Below are 26,664 nucleotides of genomic sequence, written 5' to 3'. Positions count from 1 at the left end.
ACAGTCGCGAATCGCACACTTAAGCTGCTTGAAAACGAGTTTGAAGGTCGGGAAGCTGACATCATAGACAAAATTAAAGAGATATACGTAGGTACTGTACCGACCGGGCAATCCACCAAACCCGTTTACGAAGGTCAGGACCAACCGGAACTGGACGCCCCCGTAACCTTTGAAGAGGTTTACGCAGCGGCACACTCCTTCAAGAAAAACACAACCCCAGGGGTAGATCAGGTCACGAACGCAATGATTCGCAATCTAAGTGATGACACGCTAAAGAGCTTGACCAAATTCTTTAACGACACGGTCTGGACAGAGGACGGCGTCCTTCCAAAAGAATGGAAGGAAGCAAAAATTATTCTTATTCCAAAACCAGGTAAGCCTCGTAACATCAACAACCTTCGACCCATCTCCCTAACGTCGTGCGCGGGGAAACTCTGAAAAGGTTGTGCAGGTCCGGCTCTCGAACCACATAGAGCTAAACAACATGTTCCCCTCCAACATGTTCGGTTTCCGAGCCCACGTGTCAGCACAGGACATTTTTCTACTACTAAAGCACGAGGTCCTGCACCCCAACAGAGGGTCGGAAGATAAATTTGTACTGGCATTGGACATCAAAAAGGCCTTCGCCAGCATCTCCCACCACGCTATTCGCGGTGAACTGTGGATCGCGAATTTATAACTACGTGCGCTCGTTCCTCAGCCACCGCACGGCCACAATCGGATTAGGCTCCACGAGGTCCGACACCTTCAACTGTCCCGACAGAGGTCCCCCCAGGGAGCTATACTCTCTCCACTGCTATTCAATGTAGGGATGAGAAAGCTAGCCCTGGAGCTAGATAAGCACCCGAATCTCGGTTGTGCGATATATGCCGATGATATCACGTTCTGGGCTCACCAGGGGTCCTACGGGGACAAGCAAGAAACCCTTCAAAAGGCCATAGACGCAGTCGTGGAATACGCGAGGGCGGCGGACATGGCATGCGCACCCGAAAAATCAGAATTCATTCGGGTGCGTGCGAAGTACGCAAGAAAGAAGGACTGGGTGCCGCTCACTTTGACTCTCGACGGGGTGCCTATTCGTGAAGTGGAGACACTCAGAATATTGGGGATGTGGATACAGCAGAATGCTGGAACATCTCACACCCTACAAAAACTAAAGGCGGTCACAGGAAACGTGGCCAGAATGATAAGGAGAGTGGCAAGAAGCAGAGACGGCCTAACTAAGGGAGAGACCATCAGCCTGGTTCACGCATTCGTAATTAGCCGACTCACATACGCCCTTCCGTATCAGGCCATTGTTTTGTCCCACCTCCTTGACAATGACTTCATTCTCTTTGTGGTGTACATATTTTTGCAGTAGGGGGCTCCTGCTTTCTGCAGGTTTTCAGATTCCTTTTGGCAGTGCCAACATACCTGGCAGAACTATACAGGGGAAGCCCTCTTCTAATTCGCTGGGTCAGCTCCTCAGCTAGCACAGCATTCCTATAAAAATTCAGTAGTGCTGGCAATATTTCCTGAGACCACATGGCCTCATCAAAGAAAATCCTTTCGACGTGTAAGGAGGATGCAATGGATGCTGCATTAGTCCACACAACGAAGTCGCACCAGCTAAGTCCTGTCACTGCCATTTGGCCCTGCAACTGGTAATAGTATTCGTGCTCCCTTTTCAATGTAATTTCATTACCTATTGCCCTACAACAAAACTTTGGAGAAGCTGCAGCTTCTTCGATACTTTTTCCTTTGAAAGAAAACGGGCATTTAACTTCTAGCAGCCCCATGTCACTGCCCTCAAATACCAGTCTATCTGGGGATGCAGCAATAAACGGATGCTCAGCATGCACGTGCAGGCCTGTATATCCCACAGTTATGGTCTTATCCATGCAGGCCATTAGCTGTTCATATGCCTGAACGGCATCTGGCTCGTGCACATTTCCATAGTGCATGGCTTCAGTTTTATAGCTCCGCGGGTAAAGTATCTCTTTAACAATACTGTCAGGTTTCCGGCACCGCACAATTCTTTTAAACATTGAGGCAGTTAGCCGACCAATCCGCTCCATGTGCCAGGTTGGATTTGCGGCCTGTCCAATCGTCGACTCGAGAACAACTGCTCTGCTGTCCACCGAGAGGGCCTGTATAGCTGCAAAAAAAACAGTATTGTTAATTTATAGGTTTAGAATCCGTTTTACAAGTCGTACAGCAAGCATTACATTGTATTAAAGCAATGAGAAGTAGCATGACGTCAACAAAGCATCACTTGTCATGGCAATGTTGAGCTATTTGGTGGGGATTCATCGTGGAAGGAAGTAAGGGGTGCAAACATGGACACAAGAGAACCAGACAACACAAACGCTGCAGATAGGAGCTAAGTGTACTAGAAATGAAGCTTAAAATGAGAGAAAGTTCAGCTAGTTGGTAGCGAATCGCACTAAAAGAAAGTAACGCATGCAAACATGGATACAAGAGAACCAAACTAAGTAAATGCCATGTTGTCTAGTTCTCTTGTTGGTGTTTGCACGCCTTACTTTCTTTTATGTTGAATCACTTGTCAGAAACTTAATACCATTAGGTTAGCTTTTATTTACTCCTACAAAGAAACCCCTACAGGCCTACTCAAAGAGGCTAAAGTACTTAGGTTGTGTCAAATGACACAACTGCATATTGCAACGATTAAAATGTAGGTAGATACTAATCTCCTACAAAATTGTACAGCTTACTTTCACAGTGACATAAGAATTTTTCTGCAGCTTGTAACTTGCATGTGCTCATTATGTTTTATTTTTTTTTCGCTAATTATGCTGGTCAACATAGCTAAATCGTAGAGTTGGTTCAGTATTGCAAGTATTTAAACATGCCTAAAAACAAGAAGAGCAAGACAAATGTGCATGCTTTCAATTCCATGCTCTGCTAAAACACAGTCAACATATATATATGACAAATGCCGTGCATGAATCCAGGTGATGGACTCATGCTAAAGGAACATCCATTATACATTCACACAGTGCTTCACAAACATGCCATAGATGAAGCAGATATGTTTGAGGACCCTGTGGGTGCTCACACACATCGAGTTATGCGACAGCCCTGTAAAAGTTAAGAAATGACAAGACACTAAGTCTAAAAGTGACTGCTGCATTATCTGCTGCTCAGTGGGATACTTGTGAAGGTGATGCCCAGAGACATAGGTGGGCATTCTTATATAAATGAGACAGCCTCAGAATGACACGTGCCAAGACAAAAAGTTGCGAAAAAAGTAATAAACAAGGAAGTGGACTTTCTTACCATCAAACCTCTCTTGTATGAGTCTTTGACAGGTCTCACTGTGGATGTCTTCAATGTCTGGGACCAGTGGAGTGTCTGAAGCTTCTGGTGCCACTTCACTGGGACTGTGTTCATCCTGGAATATAGTGCTTTACATTAGACAGCGCAGATAACATGCAAATGTTAGCTTAGTGACTACCTTGAATAGTAGTGCAGCTTGAAATATACGAAGCAGCATAGTAAAGATTTGAGGATTTTGTAAACAGGTCTTTGACAGCATCATATTGCGCCAGTGGTGAGAAGCGCAACAAAATAGGTTCAGATTGTGGTCTCATACCTGGCATGCCTTATTGCGCATGGTTGTTAAACAAGCAAACTCAGTATTGTACTTCTGAATCATTTTTCACATTTTATTTATTCGTACTCTAAATGCCTTCTTTCAGGGTGAGCAAAGAACAGTTTTGAAAGTAAGCAAACTACAAGCTTACTAGCATTAGAAAATTAAAAAAAAAACATTCAGATGCAGTGACATGAACTCGTGCTAACATGTGCTGTAAATCAAGAGCAAATGTAAATATGAAAGTGCAATAATGTGCATGTTGCAGAAGGGGATAGAAAAAACTCAAGCCATACGTAGAGGTAAACAGTAATCAATGCACATCAGATATGCCAACGCAAGATTTAAAATTCTTTAAAATTAGGTTCAGCAGCTCTGTGTAGAGAAGTTATTCCATTCAGCTATAAAGCATGGTATGAAAAATCAAGGGACACTTAATACACGTAACTAAGGAAACTATGTACAGATAATTTAATAAGACTTGCCCAGCATGCTATACTCACATGCTTTGCTGCATAAGTTGCAGGTGATTGGACAGTCTCGCATGATAATTATGTGAATCACATGTGGCTATAAGAATTTATGAAGCAGGCACTGGGGAGTTCATCAGCGACTTGATACCTACAGTATTACAGGAGGCGTCAAAGGTCTTGTATTTTGTAAAGGCACACAGCATTTGAAAGCCCTTAAATGTATCACACTTTGGAATTCACAGTCCCTTACTGCTGTCATGGACAAGACAAGCTATAGAATGGAAGTGGAACAGATGTTTGTGTCAGTTTAACAGTGTGTATGTGCATGAATGCTCTCGCATTATTTCAGTCATCACGAGATAGGTTCTGCCAGAACTTTTAAAATAACTTTGGCTTTAAAGAGGTTTAGTTGCCTCAATTAATCAAGACTTACATCACAGGTTTGCTGCATCATCTCATTGCTAAGCTTGCAGATTGTTTAGTGAGATAAAAAAGAAAGTCACCATATTTAAACACTACTGACATTAGTGTTATACTGATGCAAACTGTACTTCGCATAAAAGCACAGTAAAAGGGGCTCTCAAACTGTTCCTGTCTGTCGTCACATGCTGATGGAACACTGCTAACTCTTATTTTAACAGATCACAAGCATGCAGAGTTAAGTGTAGCACTTACAAGTGATTCTCCTGAGTTTTCTTTGCTCATATAACGGAGAAGCAGGCAGTTTGCTGCCACCTTTTCGAGATCGGCAGCAAGCAGAGATGGGTCACTCGGTGAGAGCCCTGGCAGTGGATCAAACCGCCGCCTTTTCGCACCTTCATGTTTCCTTGTGTGAAAAGTGATGTCTTGCAGAGGCAGAGGTGGCTCATGCTTTTTGACTGAAAAAAAAAAGTTTTGTTTGTACAAGTACAATAACGAAATTTTAAGTGCTTCCTGTGATGTTTAGCCAACGACCACATCCATTGTAAGAAAATTAAATGTTGCAGTTTGGGATTATTTTTTCTCTATGCAGGTCTTGTAGTTAAGAATTTATGAAGCGACACCAATATGTGTTCTTAATTAAAACCAGTAGCCTATATTTGTCCACATACCAATACTCATGTACGCTGTAAACAATGTAGCTGTGTGAATGAGTTGATATTCAACAGCTGCTACCACGAATGCAAGCAATTTTACAACACGTTAAATGGTCAACACGGTGCCACAAAGAACCGTTTGCAGAAAGGGGCCGGAAGTGTGATCACAGATTTTTTAGGCACTTTTGCCGCCTCCTATGTTAACTAATGCTTGCTAAGTAGTAGCATTCTTACCTTGGGCAGGAACAATCCAAGCACATGGAACTTCCGTGCACGTTGCCGCATCCTTTTGCGCCAAGTGAATGGCATGAAGGATTAACCCAACAAAATGTTGGCATGTGCCGCTCAGGCTGCAAGAATAAAATGGAAGAGGAGATGAGTTTTCATGCTCAACAGGTATTCATCAAGGAAAAGATGGGATCAAGTGTTTATGAATTCGAAAGAACGGGTTTAAGTTCACGTCACTCAACGTGAAAAACATGCGCCAATCTCAGACATGAGCCGCACACCACCACTCGCGCGTTGGCCTTGTAACACCATGTGCACACATTAACAGCATCATTGAACGATGCGATGCGGCTTGTCAGACAGCTATGCCGGCACGAAGTTAGGTACAACTAGCGGTTTTACAGTAAACAGCCAAACTTGGAAGTCATTCTCGTTATATGCCTCTAAATAGTGTACTGTGTGATACCGGCAATCCAAGGCTGTGTACGGTCGCAGACAAGTGCAAATTGGTATGCTGCACGACCGTGTCGATCGGTATACATGCAAATGCGCAAAAACATGAACTCCCCGCTTTCTTCATTTACAGTATGTGTATTTGTTCAACATTTAAGCAACCGTACCTTTATATAAGCAAACAGCTAGCCCAAAACGGCAGGGCCGGTATAGTTATGAATTCCAAAATTTAACCCATCAGACTTAAATGTCCTGCACGCGGTTCATGCAGGTCGCGCTCCAGATGTAGAATAGAAAGCTTGCTCACCCTGCGGGGCAGAGGCAATGACCAGCCAGGATGGAGCCCGACGCCTTGGAAATCGCGGCGTGCACGATGTAATAGCCGCCTTTCATTGACGGTAGGCAGGTACTACGCAAAAGTCCGCACGTGGATTCTGCTGACACGTCGTTGTACATGACGTTGCGCACGTATCCTTCTTCTTGGAACATCGTTCCTTTCATTTGCTGTCGCGCGAAGCGCGCTCCGCTCGACACCATGTGTTCTTCGAGCTGCGCTTCCGTGGGTATTTTGACGTTGCCGAAGCGCTTTTTCCAGCCGTTCGTCACGCTGAAGAAACCTCCAGGTACAAAGCAGTCACCAGCGGGCTCCATGGCTAGCGGACGGCGACAAACTGTGCGCACACGTTGTTGCGGTTTTCACTCACACGCTGCTTGCTTGCACACGTGTCTCGCGTGCGGCGGCTGTCTGTCGCGGCGAGAGCGGCGCCTGCCAAATCGTTTCTCGTGGCCACCGCACAGTGGCGCCACAATGCATCGCAAAAGGCGGATTCTCCAACAGATCATTCTGTAGAAGACCGGTCTCTGAACTCTAGTCCCGCAACATGACTACAGGGATTTCTGAAGGACTTAAGCCTGAGAAGGAAATTCGCTGAGCCAATCGGCGTGCTACCGAAAGAAAAATGAACGGGGGGTGGGGAGGGTTCCAGCCAAGAAGCGCAGCGGAAGAAAAAAGGGAAACGGAGCACTGGCGGTGCATCGTGTTCTTGATGTTCCGCGCGGAAACAAAGACGCCGCAACATCCGCGGGTCGCTATGGCGCGTTCACACCGCCGCAACGAATGACCGTTAGAGCAGAGTCGAGGAAAAAGGCGCAAAAAAAAAACACGAACGGAGCGCGCACTCGTAACGTGTAGTGCCTCGGGCGAGGCGCGGGGCACCTACCTGCACGTCTCCACGATTACGTGAACGGCGCGCCGCCTCGCTCCGCTTGGCTCGTCCGCGCTTTCTTCTTTTCTTTTAGAGGCGAACAACGCGGCGCGCATTTGCAATTAGGAAGAGCGGCGCGGGCCGGCCACGGAACCACCGCGCCCCGTACGGGCCTCCGCCACTACGAAGACGCCGCTGCATTCGGGTTCCGAGGGGCTTTGTGTTGCGGAGCTTCTCATCGTCACGTGTTCGTTTGTAGCTTGTTTGCCGCTTCCTTTTTTGAGGCACAAGAAAACAATGCCGAAGAAGATGAAAGTAAGGGCACGGTGAGCGGTCGCCTCCTCCGCGCACCTTAAGGACACCCTGGTACGCTGTTGGCCCTTTCCACGATTCAGTCCGTCACTGTGCGCGCGTTTTCAGAGTCTACGCTGCAACGAGTAGAACGACAAGCTCTGCTTAGACTTCGCCCTCACCTAGTTGCATCCGCATCGGAAAAGTCCACCCTCAAGGAATTCATTCGCAGTCATCAAGGGCACAAAATTCTCGAGCGTTGACTTTGGAACAAAGCTGCGCGGCTAGACTACAGCTTGTACGAGTGCGTGCTCACGTTCTCCCGGGGTTTCCGTAGAGTAGGAGCTGTGGCTCCTTGCGTCACATACTGTGGCACCATGCATCTCCGACATCGATTAAAGAAATCTCTTTTGCGGGACCCCATTGAAGCCTGTAGCCGGTAGCTCCCTGGCATGCACCATGAGATGTCTTGAAATGCTTCGCGAAATCTCACTTCAATGGCGCCATTTTGGACGCCAAGTATAAACGCACGAAGAACGATTATTTTCTTTTTCCTTATGGTCTTCTCTAGCGACGAACAAGAACTCCTACGTGCCGGCATTCAATGCTCCCAGCTTTCTCCGATGAGGTCTCTGTTAAATCTATTGCAGGTCTCGACGTGTCACCTTATGTTGTATAGAGCTTTTTGCACGGTCAAGTTGAAAAGCACCTGCGTCCAGGAAACACACTGAACATTTTTTTTTTGCATACAGCGAAGGTACTCATAAACACACACGCACACCCAGGCTACATGAAGTCGGCTGCGACACTGAAAGAAGGGATAGCCGTCAGAAAGGTGACGTTGTAGTATTCCGGTCTTCTTGGAAAAACGAGAGGCGCAACGTTGGTGAGCTGGACAGCCAAGTGCATGCTGCTGTTTCACAAGAACCTCTCCATAAACTTGCTCTTGAGATTTACTTCAATATATCTTTACCAGGGCAGCAAATTCGCTAGGGCGACGCCTTGCTTGTTCAGCTTCTAGGAGGCCATTTGCGATTTCGAGGCGCCGACATGCGGAGAGCGCACGATGGTTCGTCGAAACCACCGGTGCTGCGCTTCCTGGGAGGCATGTCGCGGTAGTTGGAGTTTAGTCTTCTTTGAGCATGGACAGTTTTTTTGCGGCAGCAGCTTCCATGGCCGACTTCCTCCTGTAAGCGGCCACGTAAAATCTGAGAAATAACGCAAGTCCAAGCAAACCCTGCGGAAGGGCCAGATAGATGAAGAACCGCGGGTATCCGCAGTCGTAGAACAGCGGGATGAGTCCGTGAATGATGATTACGATATGCTGGGCAATCTGTGCACGCGTGAGGTACTTCTTCCACCACAGGTATTTGCGGTACTCGGGACCACAGGCTGCCAGGAAGTAGTAGCCATACATGATGGCATGAATGAAGCAGTTGATGATGCCGCCGAATGCCGACTGACCATCGCCCCCTAGCGTGTACCAGAGCCAGCCGTTAGCCACGACGAGCGCGTGGTGCAGCGTGTGTTGCAGTGTGATCTGGTTGTACTTCTTGCGGAGCACAAAGAAGAAGGTGTCCATGAAGTCGGCAACGCGCACAAAGAAGTAGAAGTATCCCCACCAGAGAATGTTCAAGGATTTCTGGTCCGTCGCGTACGTCATGCCCTGGCAGAAGAGGTTATAGTCGCCGCCCAAATAAGTGTTCTTCAAGAAGATGTAGCCAAACACACTGTTGAGCAGGATCATGGCCAAATTGTAGACCTTGATGACGCCGCGCAGATCGTAAGGCTTGCGGCTGGCCATGAACCGGGGTCCCGCACGGTACACGATGTACAAGTACGATCCCACGGCCAGAGTGACAAAGAAGGGGTTGCCCAGCAGGAACCAGTCTCGGGTCCGCGGGTCCGAGTGCGGGTACAGGGGGCGACTCCACCGGCTGAACTCTCCATAGTCGCTGGTGGAGATCTTCTCGAAGCCCGACGTGGACATCACGGCTGCCTATCTGAGCCCTGTTGTCGGTTTCGGTTTGACTGCACGCTGAACTTCGGTTTCCCCCTAGCTCACTGCTGCGCGGGCTGACTCCTGCCTCACCGGCGGCTGATCGGTTTGAAGGGGCCGTTTTGCGTGTGAGCCCGCCTTTAAATAAACAAGGGAGAGGAGGGTATGAAGAGGGGGCAGCGCCGGTTATAAGAGAGGGGAACATTTTGCGGGTGATGGCGAAGGAAATAACTCCTCCTTTTCGGCACTTGCCCGGAGACGGCCGCTTTCTCACGGTAAGCGCAAAGGAAGTAGGTGAGGATTTTAGAGGAACGGCTACGACCATGGCGAGGGAAGATGTTGTTGCGCACCCAATACGCCTAGTGGATCGCCAATAGACCTTTTCATCGGGCGGGGATGAAAGTGTGCGCGGCGAGCGTTTCCTCCTCTCTGGCTTGGGCGATCCGGCGCGGCACTGTTTGAAAGTATTGCTGTCGCGTACTGCGGAACGATTCCGAAGGTGTTTTAGATCGTACCTTGTGAAATTTACGCAATGTCCGTTCATATAAGGTCGTCAGGGAAGCCTTTCGGTGCATCGGTAACTAAAATACGCGGAAATATCTCTTGGGGGTGCGAACATGCGACGCGCATTATCAGCCGCGGTGTGTGTATGCGTTGCTAACTATATTGCGTATTACGGTTTTAATTCAAGGAAGAGAACCAGCGTGTCTGTATTACCAGCATGAAATGGTAAATCTGCTCACTATCTGATCGCTTGGTGAAGGGACTAAAACATAAGAGCGCATGCTCGTGTACGGCAAACCTAATTAGGTTGACAGTACTACCGTATCAGGCAACCACGAAACATGTAAAGCGGCAGGCGCTATCAAATATTTCTGATGCAGCGGCATCGTACTCACGCATTTTTAGTCTAGTAGGCTTTAAATCACTATACGTGTACGCTAGCCTACTGCATGAACCCGATGGCGCCGCTCAACACAGCAGTCAGTGCGGTTGGTGGACCAGAATGATACATTTTTCAGCTATGTCCTTCGGCATTGCCTTTTTGCCCCCTAAAGTGCTGTAATATCCGAGAGGGATCACATGAAAAAATGCGTTGGCTCTTTTTGAGGACAAAATTTGCGTAATACGTGTGAGTGCGTCGTAGATAACGGAACGAACACAGCCGAAAAAAAAAAAGATCCGTTATCATACTCTTTCTCGAAAGAGAAAACGGGCTAACGCCGCAGTACGACCTCGCACAGTCACGCCGCACAACGCTTTTAGATCTATAAACGTTGATGCCGCATGCTTGGACCATGCGTTACATAGAGCAGGGACATCTGCAATCCAGCACCTACCACTGCTTAGGATGCTCACGCAGTTCGTAACGGTCGCTTTGCTGGACAAGTATAGTTCACACTGTAAGGTATGCTGTTATTACTAAGAAAAACTGTTTCGTTCATGGGTGGAAACCTCATCCACCGAACCAAGTAGTCACGCAATGTAATCTACAGCTAACAGTTCGAACGCTTGTCAGCGTATAACACCACAGCTCCTATATCGTAGCAGAACGGTATATGTGCACTGTTACAGTCGTCGCGTACGTTTCATTGCTCGTAAACGGCAGCTTAGAACGAGAGGATAACACTGAAATAAGGTCACACTACTCAATGGAACTTCCATAAATGCACAATTGATCTCCGTGGCTGATTGTAGGCTTAAGCAGGCGCGCGCATATCGCGCTGAGTGGTCCGTACGCCTCAACGCCAGCAGGTACCGACTTAAGTCACTTCGGCACATCTTACAGAACCGGTTTCCACGTAGAGGACGCCACATCATGCTAAATAGACCACACGAGCGCGAAAACAAACGCCAGAAACTACCGCCGAGCATATACCTGCCATGCAAAACGGAGCGCTCGCCCAAGCCAGCATGCCGACTGCCCATAGATGGCGCCACTGCGTAGCAATATGAACGACTGAGGAATATGGAAGAAAGTAAATGGGCTTGGAAAGAGTTGAGGTATCTGTACAAGAAAATCATTGATTCACAGTGTAGGAAAAGGCCTAGGAACTTACCAGCAAGTATGCGGCCTGTAGGGTGGGCAACACAGCAACAAAGAACGTCGAGCGGAAACTCAGAGCGGCTGAAATAATCTCAATGGTGGCGGCAATGGAAATCAGGAAAGAAACAATTTATGATAGCTGAAAGGCCAGCGCATTACTTTTCGAAGCGAGATCGGGACGCCTTAGAACACGTACCTATAAAGCGAGGCATAAGACGGAAGGAGAAGCATGTGTTTGCTGCGGTAAAGCTAGGGAAACTATGGAGCATGTTTTATTAGAATGCGAAGACGTCTACCCAGCGGTCGATTTAGGCACCATTGGCCTCCTTGAAGCCCTTGGGTTCAGCGAGAGCAGGGGAAAAGTAAACACGCCCTCAATAGGGATTAGTAAGAGGTGAGTGGAGGACTGGTTGAAGAAAATTAGGGAAAAGACAAAAAACGGAGACGTACGAAAGCACAGTTCGCAATAGGGGATCAGAAAATCTGGTTGTGGGAGTTCATAGCGTTTCTTTTATGTCTTTTTTTACTGTTTAGCCTAGGTAGGACATCAGGCAGTGTATTAGCAAGAGCTTAATGGTGGAGCAGCCCACCGCCCCGTTCCAAAGGAGACGCTCATAACATCCATCCATCCATGGTGGCGCCCATGAAAAAAGGCTCTACAGAGGGCCCACTGATAGCCACCTAGCGGGCTCCTCCAACAGTACGCGCGGGAGCGGTAGCAGACGACCACCCTTTGCAGCTAGAATGGCTGAAGTTCGCGGCCGCGATTTCTCCTTTATTCGGGTGCCAGACTGCTTCTTCTGCGGTTACAGCTGTAGGGAAGACGCTGACCTCTGTGGAAACGGGTATGAGCACCATGTTACCGGTGCTTGGGACAACGTGGTCCACATACGTGCCAGGTGCGTCCCGCAGACAAACGCCATGAACCCCATTAAAATGAAGTGGAGCTAATGTTTACTAGCCGATAAATATTGTTGATTAATGTGATGTCTCAGTCGTTTTTCTTTAATTCTACCCTTGCCGTAATGCTGCTTCTGTACCTCAACAATGAGCACCCGTCGTCAGTGCTGGCTTATATCAAACAACTCCGCACGGTGCGTTGTCTGTATATTATATGTATCTATATATGTCTGTATATGCGGGAGATTTTTCTGCCGATGAATGCGTTTGATATCACCGAATAAGAGCAGTCAAAGTCACTTCAAGAAGAATGATTGCGAATTTATTGATGGAAACGCGTACACTATAGTCAACGAAGTCACCAAACGCAGGGGTTAATAAAAGCGCGTGTTAGCGCTGTACAGCCGATGCACTTCTGCTGCATACACCGATGAACTGCCGTTCCCGCTGCAGTTTTCGCAATAATAAATTCCCCAAGGGAGCAGCTTGGAATCGTACCAAGCTAAAGTCTAAGTTTTCAGAACGTTTTTTTTTAAATATTACTAGAGAGAAGTGCCACATGATATATTTAAAGGCAGAGCAGCGCTAGTCAAAGTAGATAAATGCTGGCGGCAAGGCCCGGTTTAGTCGTCTGCAGCGTAAGTAAAAGAAAGAATTCAGTTGAGTGCAAAATTCCCATGCAAGAAGGGACTACGTCGTGAAATAAACAAGTCACTCGGTGTGTCAAGTCTGCTCAGACAGCATCGAGGTGTGATGACTTCGCAAACGTGACGTGAACTTTTAAGCGAAATATGGAACAAAAATGCCATACGCAGCAACGATTAGCGATTCTCTCCTTCAACTACCTATCTTCTAAACACATTTCCCAAAAAATCACAATATCTAAACTGCCCTCGGACGAAAAGAATAAAGCTGTTAAAGAAGCGTTTGCTTGGTATCATTCCGATAAGACACAGCGTGAGTTACACCTTTTACAAACGAGGCAGGGTCAAAACCTCGCAGCTCAGAAGAATCAACAAGAGTTATGCATGAAACAGCTAGCAACAGTTAAGCACGTGCGAAGCCACGCATAAAATAGATGTAAAACATGAAGTGCGCGACACCTGGTGCGAGGATTTACTGGGCCACATAAAACCAACAATTTGAGTTCTTGCAAACTTCAGTAGCTTCAACACACAACACAATCCGCTTGTGCAGTCGTGCTGCCTAGCTAGCGCAACGCGGTAAAGAAGCGGAAAACAATATAAGCGGCATTCCGAACTTTAGCGAAATGCCTTTAAACCGCATGCTGCACTGCAGACGAACGTCGTCTCCTGCGGATCTAACTATGATTGAGTGGAGAAAAACACCGACGCGACAGAGGAAAGAATGCGAAAAAAATATCCCGCCGAAGCGACGACCCATTGCAACCGTTGCTCCCGCTGATGAGGTTTTGCGGGGATGATTAGAAGCGTGTCGCCGGCTCATTTTCGTCGGTACTTGAGCCCCCCACCCTGCAACAATTCTTCTTCGACATTTCTTGAAGCTTTGGCCACCCCACGCATGCGAAGGGTGTTGCCTATTTTGCTCTGAAAACGCGTATAAGACAGAACACTACCAATGACACAACAAACTACGGCGCGGGGCTGCCTTCTCTCTAACTCCCAGTAGCCCCGGACAGGGGGCCAAAATGAAATAAATGTTTCTCTCTCTCTCTCTCTCTCTCGTGCGTTCTGCGCAAGGCCGCCACCAGTGGCGCCTCCATACGCGCGCTACGCGTATAGACGATTTAAGGGGGAGATGTGGGTCACCGTCGGGAAGCAAGAGCCGCTGCAGTTCTTTTTATAGGCGGCGTGCGTATCGCGGCGTGCAAAGCGATACTGTGCCGGACGCAATAAACGGCTTCGTGTCGCCCCGCAGGCACGGCAATCCTGTGCATCGGTCTCTGCGAGCCCTCTCAGCCCCTTTCCACACTGTTTAGCGGCGCGTTCTTGCGAGTGCGCTTCTCGAGTTGTTGTTGTTGTTGTTGTTTTTGTTGCATTGTTGATGTTCCCGGTCCTCCATCTCCTAGCCTAAGCCTCCCTGTTTTCGGAGGGCGATCTCGCTGGCGCAATTGCTTACCTTGCCTCGGAAGCAGAGGTCCATTCCGATAACATCAAGAACGGGCTGCCGGTGCCCGGCGCCTTCGTCTGTGGCACAGCGGCGCGGAAAGGTGCCGGCCAGGTTTATAGATACGCAGCTGTATTTGCGTCGAAACGGAAGAAGGAAGCGATGATAAAGCGAGTGGAAGTAAAGGGTGCCTCACCAGGCAGGAAGGCCCATACTATTTTACTTCATAGTTGAACCGACGCTCGCTAACGCGCCGACGCTATGGACTACTCTTAAAGGGAAGCTGAAACACTTTTCGAAAAAAAAAATGAGTTCTCTGCGGCATTCTACAGTTTTGAGTCCCCTGAACACGAATATCTCGTTCAAAAAGGGAGGAAACAAGCGCAAGCGGCTGTTTTTTCATGAAAACGCGCGCCAGCGCCTCAGGGTATCGCGCGAACGCCGCTGTTGCCCGTGATTGGTCGGAGCCGCTGTGACGTCAGTGGCGGCAGTCGCCGGTCGGCGCCGCCGTGTGAGAGCGTAGCACGCTGTTCTGTTCTGGCTGCATAGCTGAGTTGTAAGCATTATGGAACGTTCTCGCTGTCTCGGACAGCTTGTATTTTCGCCGTACATGTTCGAACCGGCAGCCGATACGGAAAACGATGGCGGCAACGGCGGCAACGACGATGTTGAGTGTGCCAAAAGCGAGAGCGATGTGTACACCTTCTCGCGCGCTGGAAATCTTGGCTGTTACGTATGCTTTTTTTTTTCATGTAGCTGCACGTTTCAATGACGGGAGAAAAAATGCGCTAAAGTGTCACTGGGAACTTGCTGCTGGAAGAATGCCGAAGCACTAACTTCTCATTATATTGTAAACACGGGTACAATTCCGCGATGTCAAGCACCTTTCCGCTGCTTGTCTGAAGTCCCGTGGTTTTCTGAGCGTTGATACACGATCGCGAACATAAGTGCCGCGTTTCAAAGCGCGCACATGCAGTGCTGCGAGGTACAGTCATGGAAGTTGCTTATCATATACATCCAGATCGAGATGGTCAGGGGGATTATATGTGCAATATTCAGAATATGGTTCGACGACTTTGCGATTGTGGCTCGATCAAGAATCGGTATGCGCGCTCCATGCTAGTGTTGACATAAAGATATTAGGCAGTGTTAGCACCGCCGTGTGGTAAACATGATAACTGCAACCGTACGTCGAATGTCACTAGGCAAGCCTATACTCCAATTTATACCTCAGGTGCAACGCTGTGGAAGCTACGCACGAAGTCCGGTTACCAAAATTTATTACTGCGCGCGTTTCCGTCTATGGTTCGCAGCGTGCCAGCGGCATTTGCTCGCGCGAGCACGCACGTGAAGCTGCCGCGACGGGCTCCAATTAAAGAATGCCGAAAAGAAAATTGATTTAAAAGAACGTGTTAGCAGCCGTATAAGTACACGTATTGTTTCTATGGGTAAATTCATTTTTTTTCATTCAGAACTGAGCTTATATATGAAAAGTTTTCTCAAAAATCGGGTCAAGAAACACCGAACTTTTTCTAAGTGCGAACGCAGCCACTGCAAGAAGTATCTCAAGCCTCCACAGCGTTGCACCTGATGTATAAAACGGAGTATAGCAACGCTAGCAACAACGCGTTTCCGCATTTGTCGTAAGGCTATCCGGCTATCGCGGAAATGGTCCGAGCACAGCACAGTTGATTTCGTCGGCACGAACTTATCTCTCCTCACCGCACTGCGCTGCAAGCTTCTTGTGCTTCAGGAACCTGTGAAACACCACATCGTCTCGCCCGCGTGTGTTCGCGCAGCCGATTGCTGCACAGAACGAGGGCATGTTGGGCGCCCTTGGCTGTAGGCACTCACGCAGCATAGAAGGAAAGAACAGTTTACGAAAATCGCAAAACAAACGTGAGCGGCGGCGGCGGCAAATCTCTCGTAGCGTCGTTCAGTAAAGCGCAGGACGGAAAGAGGCATGCCAGCGCATGCCAGCACGCCGGTCCGGCAGCTCGGTCCCCGCCAGTGACGTCACTCTCGCCGGTTCTCTCCTCTGGTAACCTCCTCACCCGGCGCTCCGGGAAGCGATGGGGGCGTGTCCGCGGGGGTGATTTAGAAAGCGATTTCCGCCCCTTATATTAACAAAACGAAGAAAAAAATTTCGGAACCGTAAATTATTAGGTCTGTTCTTCCCAATCCCAGCAATTCATGGAAATTGAAAACCGCTTCAGCTTCCCTTTAAGGACGAGTAGTGCTTAAATATAGACGCAGTAATCGTGCTCAAGATTCGGAACGTTAAGAGAATGGGCCTTTCGTTGGTTATACAGCGTGTGCCTATTACTGACGCCTTCGCGTTTATTCTGAGCCACATGTACCTAATATTAGCGTTCCCGGCTCGCACTCAGAGAAAGCTACTGAATGCAACGGAGGTACTGCTCCCAAGCCTGCGGACTCAGTATCGCAGACGGTTTGAGGTAACGGAAGCATGAAATAATGCCTTGTTTGGAAAGCAGGGCATAGAACAGGTAAGTAATTCACGGTTCCGAGCAGTAGACTACAAATTATTCTTTCTCACTATTTAACAATCTCCCTCTTCGCATATACGCGTGTTGCACACATGTGGGTGCTTGATAAAGATGGAGATCTCGCGAATTGTCGCCCTTCGGTTTCCAGCCAGATCTGGGAAGCTCAAAGGCAGGTCGACATGACGATTGCAGGGGCGCTTCTTTTGTTCGAAGCATCTTTCGCTTCGTGAGATACCACTGAAGACGGCATCCTTTGGGAACGACGGCACAGTCGCGCAGCATCTATTCATTTCATTTGTTTCATTTATTTTCACCTTAAAGGGCTGGAGGCATTACATAGGTGAGGGCTTCAATCCTTGCGACAATGTTAGTATGAATGTGCAGAACGGTAAAAAAAACAATAACTAACAACAACAAACTGGGAAGAATTGTGAAAAGAAATGGAAATATCGCGTTGGCGTAAGGGTGGGTAGGAGTGGAAATTAATCACTGTGGCTATTTACCATTTCGCGGAACGATTTACATTCAATGCACGACTTCTAATGGGTTATTGCGTCAGGGAAGAATTAAGTGTTCATGGCAGATGATCGGGCGATAATGTGTGCTATGGGACGACTGTTGCTTGAGCAGCAAGGTGTACATGCGCGTGGATTTAACAGGGAATGCGTGAAGTGCGGGTGGTAATTAAACGTGTGAAGCAAGCAGAGACGAGAGATGATCCGGTGGGAGGCAAGTGATGGTATTTCAAGTGTACGTTTCATTGCGGTTATGCTGGTTTCACGAGAGAAATGGGAAGTTATAAACCCAGCAGCACGATCTTGCATTGCTTCTTCGTCACAGGTAAGATACGATTGGGAAGGGTGCCAGATAGATGACGTATATTCTAACTGCGGACATACGAGTGCTGGGTATGCTAGGTTTTTTATTTGAGGCGATGCGGTATTTAGGTTGCGTTTTAAATGTCCAAGGATACGGGAAACATTAGAGCAGATGCTGTCAATACGAGTTGACCATGACAGTGTCGACGTCATGTGAACGCCGAGGTATTTGTTAGAGGGGGCATCAGTGATAGGAACAGAATTCATTGTGTAGGTGGGACTGGTACAGCTCTGGTTGCGGGTGAATGGCAGAGCTTTGAACTTAGCAAGGTTGAGCGGCATGAACCACTTTTGCACCATAATTCGATGGAATCGAGGACCTGTTAGAGTGCGGTGATGTCTTTCGAGTCTTTGGTAGGGGAATTTATAACACTGTCGTGCGAGCAAAGATGCATTTATTCGTAATATTAGCGCGTAAGGCATTCATGTAGATGAGGAAAAGTAGAGGCAATAAACCAGTGCCTCGTAGTACACACGATGTTACGCTGCTAAGGGACGAAATATGGTTATTTGCAGAGATAAACTGTGCATGCCCTTTTAAGAAGTGTTCAATCTAGGGAAGCAAGCTATGTGGGATCCCGATAGATGCGAGTTCTTGAAATAGGTTATTGTGGCAAACGCGTTCGAACATTTTCGAGCAATCCAAGAAAGTGGCATCAATATGCAAATGAAGGTCCATGAATTGTAGAATGTGTTGGGTTACTCGGCGAGTTGGGTCTCACACGAAAATTGTTTTCCGAAGCAGTGCTGGTGGTGGTAAAAAAGAGTGGGTAAATTCCAGCTGAGCCATTAGGTTGGATGAGATTATATTGTCTAGTAGTGTGGAAAAAAATGCTAGTCAGAGAAATTGGGCGATAACTTATGGTGCGCGAGCGGTCGCGAATCTTAAAGATTGGTACGACGTGGGCCTTTCTTCAGTCTTCGGGCAAACTTTCGGCCTTTATGGAATCCGTAAATTTTCGGTGTAGTACCTGACTAGAAATTTTAATGGTGTTCACAAGTATTTTGGCGTTAATGCCATCACACCCAGATGAGATGGTTGATTTTAGGGAATTGATTAGGGCACATATGCGATCAGAGTTGATCTTGATGTCTGGCATTGAATTTGCTGAAAGTGGTGATATTAGTTCAGTGGAAACGTCATTAGTGTTGGAGAAAACTGAGGTGAAGAAATCGTTAAGAACTGACACGCATTTCACAGAGTTAATGAGATTGCCATCCGGATCTGTTAGTTCAACCTGTCTAGTATGTATCTTTACTGAAAGTAAGCGCCAGAATTTGTGGGGATCTGATCGTAGAATTGTCCCAAAGTCATGATTAAAGATGTTATCTTTGGCTATCGTCAGCTGCCTAATATATTGGTTAGCGCACAGTTCGTATTTTTCCTGTGTTTTTGAGTTAGTTTTGAGTTCGGCTTTTCTGTAAAGCATTTTATTTTTTAGTAAGGAGAGCTTTGAGTCGTTTATTAAGCCACTGATCTTTAGAGTCGGATTTCACGAGAACTCTGGGTATGTATTTAGCTTTCAAGTTGAGCAAAGCTTTCTTATAAAGCTCCTAGTTGTTATCAACAGTTCTTGTTAGATAAGACTGCTGAAAATCATTAAAAATTGAATACTCCAATATGTATTGCGGCGAATCGTACATCGTACCACCAGTATCACGGATTTCCCTCCGCACAGACTCTCCCTTGCAAGCAGCTTGTCCACGCAGCCGCACTATATACGCCCTTCTCCACTTCCTTAATTTTTTTGCCGATCTCTTCACACAGGAACAGCCTACACCACCACATCGCAGAAGTTACCTTCTTATCAAGTTTCGCCGAATGTCTAAATAGATGAGATGTTCAGGCCATATGTGTGACCATAAATTAGAAAATTGCACCTGTAGGCCTGACAACATTAGTCCCTGAATATTAGTCGAAACGAGGGGTCTTTAAGGTCATGACATACGAACTCGCACAAACTGCTACGCTTTTGGTCTTTAAGGAAGTAAGTGTGCGAGTGATGTGAAGTTGTGCCTCGCGAGCTCCTGTGCTAAATGGGGAACAATTTCAATTATTGGGTTTACTCGTCTGAACCGCGATCTGATTATAAGGCGCACCGTAGTGGGGGACTCCGGAAATTTGGACCAGCTGGGCTTCATTAACGTGCACCTAAATATAAGTACACGGTGTTTTCATATTTCTGCCCCAACGAAATGTGACCGCCGTGGGCGGGATTCGATCCCACGACCCCGTGCTTAGAAGCCCAACACCATAGCCACTAAGCAACCGCAGCAGGTTCATGCAAAATGGAGAACTAGTAATGTGAGGTATTCAATGCACAGGATTGGATAACGTTTCCGAATTTCACTTGAAAGGTGAAATCCACTGACGGCATTGGGCTAACATATTTTTTTTTCATTTTAATGAATAACCTAATTTACATGAATTGCTGAAATTTGGTAAATGCAAAATTAAGAAAGGGACGAACAAGATCGAACTTCTGCAAAATGTATCATTCCTCTGGACATTTAGAGTTCACAGATTTAAGAAATCAAAACCGTTCAAAATTTTGTAACTTACTTATGAATAGAAGTTTGCATGAAACCCGTAATAGGCGTCATTGTTTTTATATAAGGCATCCCTTTTGTCTGTTTTGGACTCGGTTAACAAAGTCGTGGTGACTGTTGTTGGTGCGGAATACGGCATTTGTAAATATTGTACGTCAATTTTTTTAAAATTCATCAATGGTCGGCAAACTTACCAAAAGCCTTGGGGCACTAGATAAAATTTATTCTTTTTTTCTGAAGTCGATAGAATTTCGGCTTTCCTCTGAAATGCAGCAAATTGCAGCAAAAACTAGTAACTGACGCCGGTCGTGGCAAAGGCAGTCAGGTATTGGCGGCGGTCGACGTTAGCCTTGAAACCGCGGTAAACCTGTTCCTTCCAATTTTCGTGGCCAACCTCGTCGCGATGGCTTTGGGTGCGTTCTCTCCTATGTAAGCAGCTGCGTGGCCTCGGCTCAGAAAAAATGCTGACCTCTCGGTAGGGTGCGTAGGTCTGAAGTTGGGAACGTGCCAGAAAAACAAGACAGGAAAAGCAAACAATGTAGTTCAGTCTGCATAACCTATCTTATTCTTTGACGCCGCCTTTAACCCTTTAATGAAGGCAGGTATAAATACACAAATATTACCGTTTATTTTTTTATGTAAATGCGCAGAACGCGTAGAGAATAAGCATAACCAACAAAAAGAAAAACAGATATTTACACAACCTTTTTCATGAATACGGTACAAAGACGAGGCAAAAAACTGGAAGTGGGTTTCACTACAATTCACTTATGGCTTCGTTTGAAATTTACACAGATAGCTGTAATGATATGTAAACCACAGGTGTACACTTCATTTGCTGACGTCACACGTGTGACACCCCTGCTGCCGGAGGTCTTGCAACCGTACATCTGCCCTGTGCGTGCCTTCAAAAGAAAGCGAGTCGCGTGCCGTACTTCTTTCTCCTCGCCTTCAACCAACAAATGACGGTTGCTGCTTGTCATGCAACGTTGGCCTGAAGCCACGTGGCCTTAAACATGGTACTCAAAACCGAAACTCAACACGGAAAACATGTTTTCCGGTATGCTGCCTCTAGGCAGCATCGGTCATTAAAGGTTTAAGTTCTTCTCTTTCTTGCTCCGTTGGAAAACTTCCGCTAAGGCGCTTGCCGCCATAACCAGTTTTTTTTTTGTATTTTCCGCATCGGCTGCCATACGGTATATATTACATATATACAAATTATTTCCGATTCATCTTAATCAGAAAAAAAGGTGCTAAGTCTGTTCAATAATATTTTGAAAGCTAACCGCAGAATTTTTAACATAAGCCGGGCGCACCAAATTGGGTACTTTGGTTCCGCGAAAGCTCAACCACTCATAACTAAATCAGAAACCAATAGAATAAGGCAGCTCGTCTCTTCAAAGCGAGGTTTGTTACAAATGTGGTCGCAAATGTGAGCGAAGATTTCTGCCAAGCCACGCGTAACAAATAGGAAGCAGAAATTAATAGATCATGGCCACTCGAAAACCACGTTTTATGCGAAGCATATTACTAGAGCTCAACCCAGCTCCTCAGGCGCGGCGGTGTCGCCTTCAATACCACGTGACACCGTGACGGCACGACAGAGGAGAAACGGGGCTCCAACTCGCGCCGTCGCTCGCGGCGTCGCGGCGGTATATAAGCAGCTGCGCTTGCCTCTGCTAGACACTCACGAGGTGAGATGCCTCCTGGAGACAGAGCTGCTCGTTGGAATGAGAAGCGAAGGCTGCGGCGTGCTACAGAGACTGTTTCTAGGTGGCTTTGCTACGGCGCAGCGACTACGCGCCCCGCATCGGACGCGGTGAGCGTCGAGCAACGCAGCGTTCGGCGCGACAAAGAAATGTGCGCCTGAGCAAGCGCCGCACGCCTGAGCCGACGCCGACGACACCGCCTTTTCTGCGACACGAGCTCCTTAACGCTGTCGCGTTAAAATAAAGGCTAGTAGGCTTCGCATCCTGGGCTTAACCTTAGCTAAGCCACAGCCATTTTTCAAACTTCGATATACAAAACTAACCTCCGATATTATGAAGCCAATGACAGCATTTATGAAATTCGCAGAAAAGAGCGTGGCAAAACTATTCCTTCTTGCCGCACGTTACCGTCAAATTAGGGCCATCCTAAGGGAGGCGCCATAAAAGGTGGCGGGCGCTCAGTTCTTTTTACTCGCAAGCATAGTATTTTCTTGCTAGGGGAGATGAATTATGTGTCATTATTACCAACTTTATTGCTAACATTATTGTACCCACAGAGACATGTCTAAATAACAAAATAACAAACCCCAAATTGTTTTAGTGCGAGAACCAATGTGTTGTTTACCGAACCGAGCGAACAGGTCGAATTGGCGGTGGCGTTCAAGTCGCTAATGAAGAATCTGTTAATTGATTTTTTATGTCCATTAATACGAATTTAAAGCTAATTTGGTTTTGGCTAACTATTAGTTTAAAAAGTAATACTAGCCGTGTGTGCTACCAATCCCCATCAAGTGCTACCAATCCCCATGCTTTCGGAGGATTTATATGATCGTTTAAATCAGATCACCATGCAATTTTCTCGCGCTGAAATCATACTCTTAGGCTATTTTAATTTTCCTAACATAGTTTGGTCACATGCCAATCCCTTTTCTAATCCGTCGTTGGCCGAGACAATTGGTTCATTTCCACTTGCTCTGACTTTGTCTTATTGTGGTTCGTCAGACTTCCTACACGTGTGACACAAAAGACAACATCACTCCCGGACCTCATTCTTACACCATCACCCGATAACTTTTCTGAGGTGACGCACATGCCCGGACTCAGCGATCATGATATTTTGCATCTTACGCTTGCAACAACACAACAAAGAACACGCCGACAGCGCAAAATGTTTTGAGAACATAATAAAGAAGCTAACCATAAAGCCATCAACAGAGAACTCTGCATATTTCCAGGCACATCTTTATTGTTTCATGTGCAATGCTCTACAGAAAGTGATTGGTCCATTTTCAAAAATAAAATCGGTGAGATAATCTCCCCATGCGTCCCCTTTCGAACCGTCTACGATAACAATGAAGCACCATGGTGTACACCACACCTTTGAATTATTTATCGAGCAAGAAAGAACGTTTATTCCGTACAGCGAAGCCTTCTGCAAAACTGACGCACTGGCTAGCGTATAAAAATGTTGCCGACTCACATGTTAGGGCGCTAAATTAAACCAAATTTTCATTTCTAAATTGTGCGCTTTCAAATTTATTAAATATTAATCCAAAGCGGCTTTTGGGGAATATACACGAGGAAATACCCATAAAACTGTAGTGTCATTGCTGACAAGCTCTCGGGGCCCAGTAACTACCCTATTGTGTTCTATTGTGCTTAACAATACATTCGTTCAGTAATTCTCATCAGCTAAGATTCACCTAAATTCTACTAACTACCACTTAAAGCCTCCCACCGTTTTTGACTCAACCGGTATCAAAGCCATAATACAGAAATTAAAACCTAAAGCATCATGTGGGGTAGACGAAATCAATACTAAGTTCTTAAACAACGCGTCGGAATATAGGTAGATCATACTATAGATTGTATTTACTCGCAATTTTACAACTTTGGCACTTTAACAAGTGATTGGAAATCTTGCAAAAAAATCCCCGTATAAAAACTGGAGCAACCCATGGCCTACAGAACTACAGGCCTGTTTCACTTACATCGGTACCATGCAAAAAAATAACTTCTTCACAGATGTGCACCATGGATTTCGTAAAAAATTGATCCGATGACACTCAACTCACCCTCCTCGTAATTTCCTACATGCCACTTCAGATTTGATTTTATTTTTAATATTTCTAATTTTTAATGTTTCTTGACTTTTCCAAATCATTTGACAAAGTGAGCCATGCATTGCTTCTCCCTATATTAGGCATCCTAAACATAGACATTGGCGTGATTAATTGGATTCGCGTCTTTCTGGCATTGCATGTGCAACCATTAATGAGGCTAACTCGCCTTTAGCTCCAGTGGACTCCTGTGTACTGAAAGGGTCAATGCTCGGTCCTTTTCATTCCATGTTTATGTTAATAAACCTGCCCACTCATGTTTCCTCGAACATTTGTCTGTTTGCTTTGCGGGCGACTGTGTGTTACATTGTAGCATAACTAATCTCTCAGATATTTTAGCAGTTCAGGAAGATCTAAATAACATTAATGAGTTGTGCCGTACGTAGTGCATGGAATTCAACATTAAAAAATCTGAGACCATGAGGATTTTCGCATTTAACGTGATCTGCCCCATCTATGCGCTCAATAACATCGCTCTGGAATGTGTAACATCATTCCAACACTTGGGGGTTCAAACTGACAGTAACCTATCCTAGAAAACTCATATTGACCACATAACATCTAAGGACCCTTGAACACTGGGATATTTTTGCCGTAAATTTTCTCTAGCGGCATCATCGCTACAACTATTATTGCACAAAACTTACATTCATCCATAGCTTGAATGCGGATCCTCACTATAGGACACCCTGGACGTAATACCCTCATATATATAGTCCCTAGAGGCAGTACGAATTGCTCAGTCCGTTTCCACTTAAACAACTACCAAAGAAGTGCAAGCGTTACTGACATGAAAGCTCTCCTACACGTACCGCAGTTATGAGCCCGCTGAAAACAATCTCCCGTATGTCTCTTCAGTAAAATCTACTATCACAACTCATATTTACGTTCAGTCTGTGTTTAACCGCCACCATACATTTCATCTCGCATTAACCACCGCCAAAAGGTACACATTACGCACTACAATACCGTCGGCTTTTCATATTCATTTCTTCCCCAAACCAGCAGATTAGAATAACTTACCCACCCCACTTACAAGCATAGCTGGCACCGACAACCTCAAAGGCACATTTTAAAGCTAAAAGTTTCATTTTATAATTCATGTTGCGATTGACATATTCTTCTGTATAGTTATTCTATGCTATATTTTTTAAAGTTATGCCTTGTATTGTATATGGTATATTTTTTATGTGTTGCGCCATGTATTTTTTGTTTAGAATTCTTGCCACATAGAGTGTCATGTTTGCCATATATTGTGTGAGTTAATAATGAAATACTTCCTGGAATATTGACTTAACGTGTCTGCCTTTGGCCTTTTCTATGAAAGATTTTTGCTTATTCGTATACTGTATCTACAATCAAGTATGCGTTGGCTGCCTCTGCATCTACATTTGCCTTTCCTCTCTGCAATGTAAAACTGCACCTTTAGTGTATAATGAATAAATGAAAAGAAATCGAGAGGACCAACGTTGGTGATAGTGAGTTTCGAACCTACAACTTCACGCCCAGAAGCCCAGTGTCTTACCCACTGGTCGAAACCAGTGCCTTCTATGTAGTAGGCCAGTGCACTGTACTTTATGACATCATGCTACTGCGACCAAAATTTCCATCGCCTAACATTCTGTCGCGAAGACCAAGAGTTCTGAAGTCGCAACAGAAACGTTCTGTCGCGACAAAAAGATTACCGAAGTCGCAACAACAACTTTCTATCGCGACAGTGATTCTCACGTCGCAACATGAGCTCTCTGCCCCGATGACAGACACTTTCTTTCGTGGCGTTAGAAATACGCCACTTTTATCACAATGACAGAATCCTGACGCCACGCAGAAGCGCTTTCCGTCGCGACCCTTTAAACTTGTACGTCAGTTTCACATCGGTGGTGTACACTCTACTTTTCTCTTGCACAGTATTGAATGGTGTTTTTCTGAATCCGGCGATGCTGATAGCACCGACACCGGTATCAAAGTCGACGTGGACAATTGTCGTAATTGTGTCGTGTCAACGAGGAACCACCAATACCCTACCAGCCTCCTCAAAATCTGCCGCTGATCAAAATCATAGCATCTGCGAGAATGGCTGTACATGGGTACGCGTCTGCACACGTATAAAATGTACATGTGCAGACACGTTCGGCGTGGTGCAGTGGTAAGATACTGGGATCGGGATCGTCAGATCGTAATTTCGAATCCCCGGCAAAACGCTTTTTACTTTTTGCATTAACAAATTTACATAGCCCTAACGACGTCTCTGTCACTTTCTAGTTAAATTTTGATCAAGAACTACGGAACGTCCCACTGTAGGGCATCATACTACAGAAAACAGACGTCAGACAACGGAATGTCAGAAACAGAACGTCTCAAAATAGGACAGACTGAAATTTCCTGCTGTTTTTCAACTGGGGTCATTCATAGTCACCCGTTACACTTCGAGAATTATTCGAGGCAACATCGGTTATTTGTGGAATCTGTTGCTTCAATAGACGAATTAAAGTTTAGAGCGATAATAAAACACACAGACCGAATGCCTGCGTGTGTTTTGCTT

The 26,664-nt window shown here is 46.2% G+C and overlaps 3 protein-coding genes across 6 annotated transcripts in view; all 3 read right to left on the bottom strand.

Annotated features, from left to right (window-relative positions):
- The window catches only part of LOC135905361 (uncharacterized), a 145,863-nt gene that overhangs the window by 79,795 nt on the left and 39,404 nt on the right, over nucleotides 1-26,664 (bottom strand). The gene's annotated exons all lie outside the window — the stretch shown is intronic.
- LOC139057601 (uncharacterized) lies at nucleotides 1,524-6,244 on the bottom strand. Of its 2 annotated transcripts, XM_070536112.1 has the most exons (5): nucleotides 6,133-6,244; nucleotides 5,379-5,494; nucleotides 4,744-4,946; nucleotides 3,288-3,394; nucleotides 1,524-2,137 (listed from the first exon to the last, which is right to left on the bottom strand). In XM_070536112.1, exons 1-5 carry the CDS (start codon nucleotides 6,216-6,218, stop codon nucleotides 2,020-2,022), a joined length of 630 nt encoding a protein of 209 aa, XP_070392213.1. In that variant the 5' UTR covers nucleotides 6,219-6,244; the 3' UTR covers nucleotides 1,524-2,019. The 2 variants fall into 2 exon arrangements, 1 of the variants encoding a protein (XP_070392213.1); XR_011512936.1 differs by lacking the exon at nucleotides 6,133-6,244 and having other exon boundaries at nucleotides 3,280-3,394; nucleotides 5,379-5,883.
- On the bottom strand, nucleotides 7,623-9,418 carry LOC139057600 (very long chain fatty acid elongase AAEL008004-like). Its single transcript, XM_070536111.1, has one exon. It carries the CDS (start codon nucleotides 9,309-9,311, stop codon nucleotides 8,448-8,450), a length of 864 nt encoding a protein of 287 aa, XP_070392212.1. The 5' UTR covers nucleotides 9,312-9,418; the 3' UTR covers nucleotides 7,623-8,447.

Source organism: Dermacentor albipictus, chromosome 3 (assembly GCF_038994185.2).
Source record: "Dermacentor albipictus isolate Rhodes 1998 colony chromosome 3, USDA_Dalb.pri_finalv2, whole genome shotgun sequence".
Taxonomy (NCBI): Eukaryota; Metazoa; Arthropoda; class Arachnida; order Ixodida; family Ixodidae; genus Dermacentor; species Dermacentor albipictus.
This window is presented reverse-complemented; position numbering and strand designations above follow the sequence as displayed.

Coding starts and splice junctions, on each gene's coding strand:
- LOC139057600 (XM_070536111.1), bottom strand. CDS start 9,311: ATGTCCACGTCGGGCTTCGAGAAGATCTCCACCAGCGACTATGGAGAG.
- LOC139057601 (XM_070536112.1), bottom strand. CDS start 6,218: ATGAAAGGCGGCTATTACATCGTGCACGCCGCGATTTCCAAGGCGTCG. Junction 5,495..6,132: donor CATTGCCTCTGCCCCGCAGG/GTGAGCAAGCTT, acceptor TTATTCTTGCAG/CCTGAGCGGCACATGCCAAC. Junction 3,395..4,743: donor AAAACTCAGGAGAATCACTT/GTAAGTGCTACA, acceptor ACTATATTCCAG/GATGAACACAGTCCCAGTGA.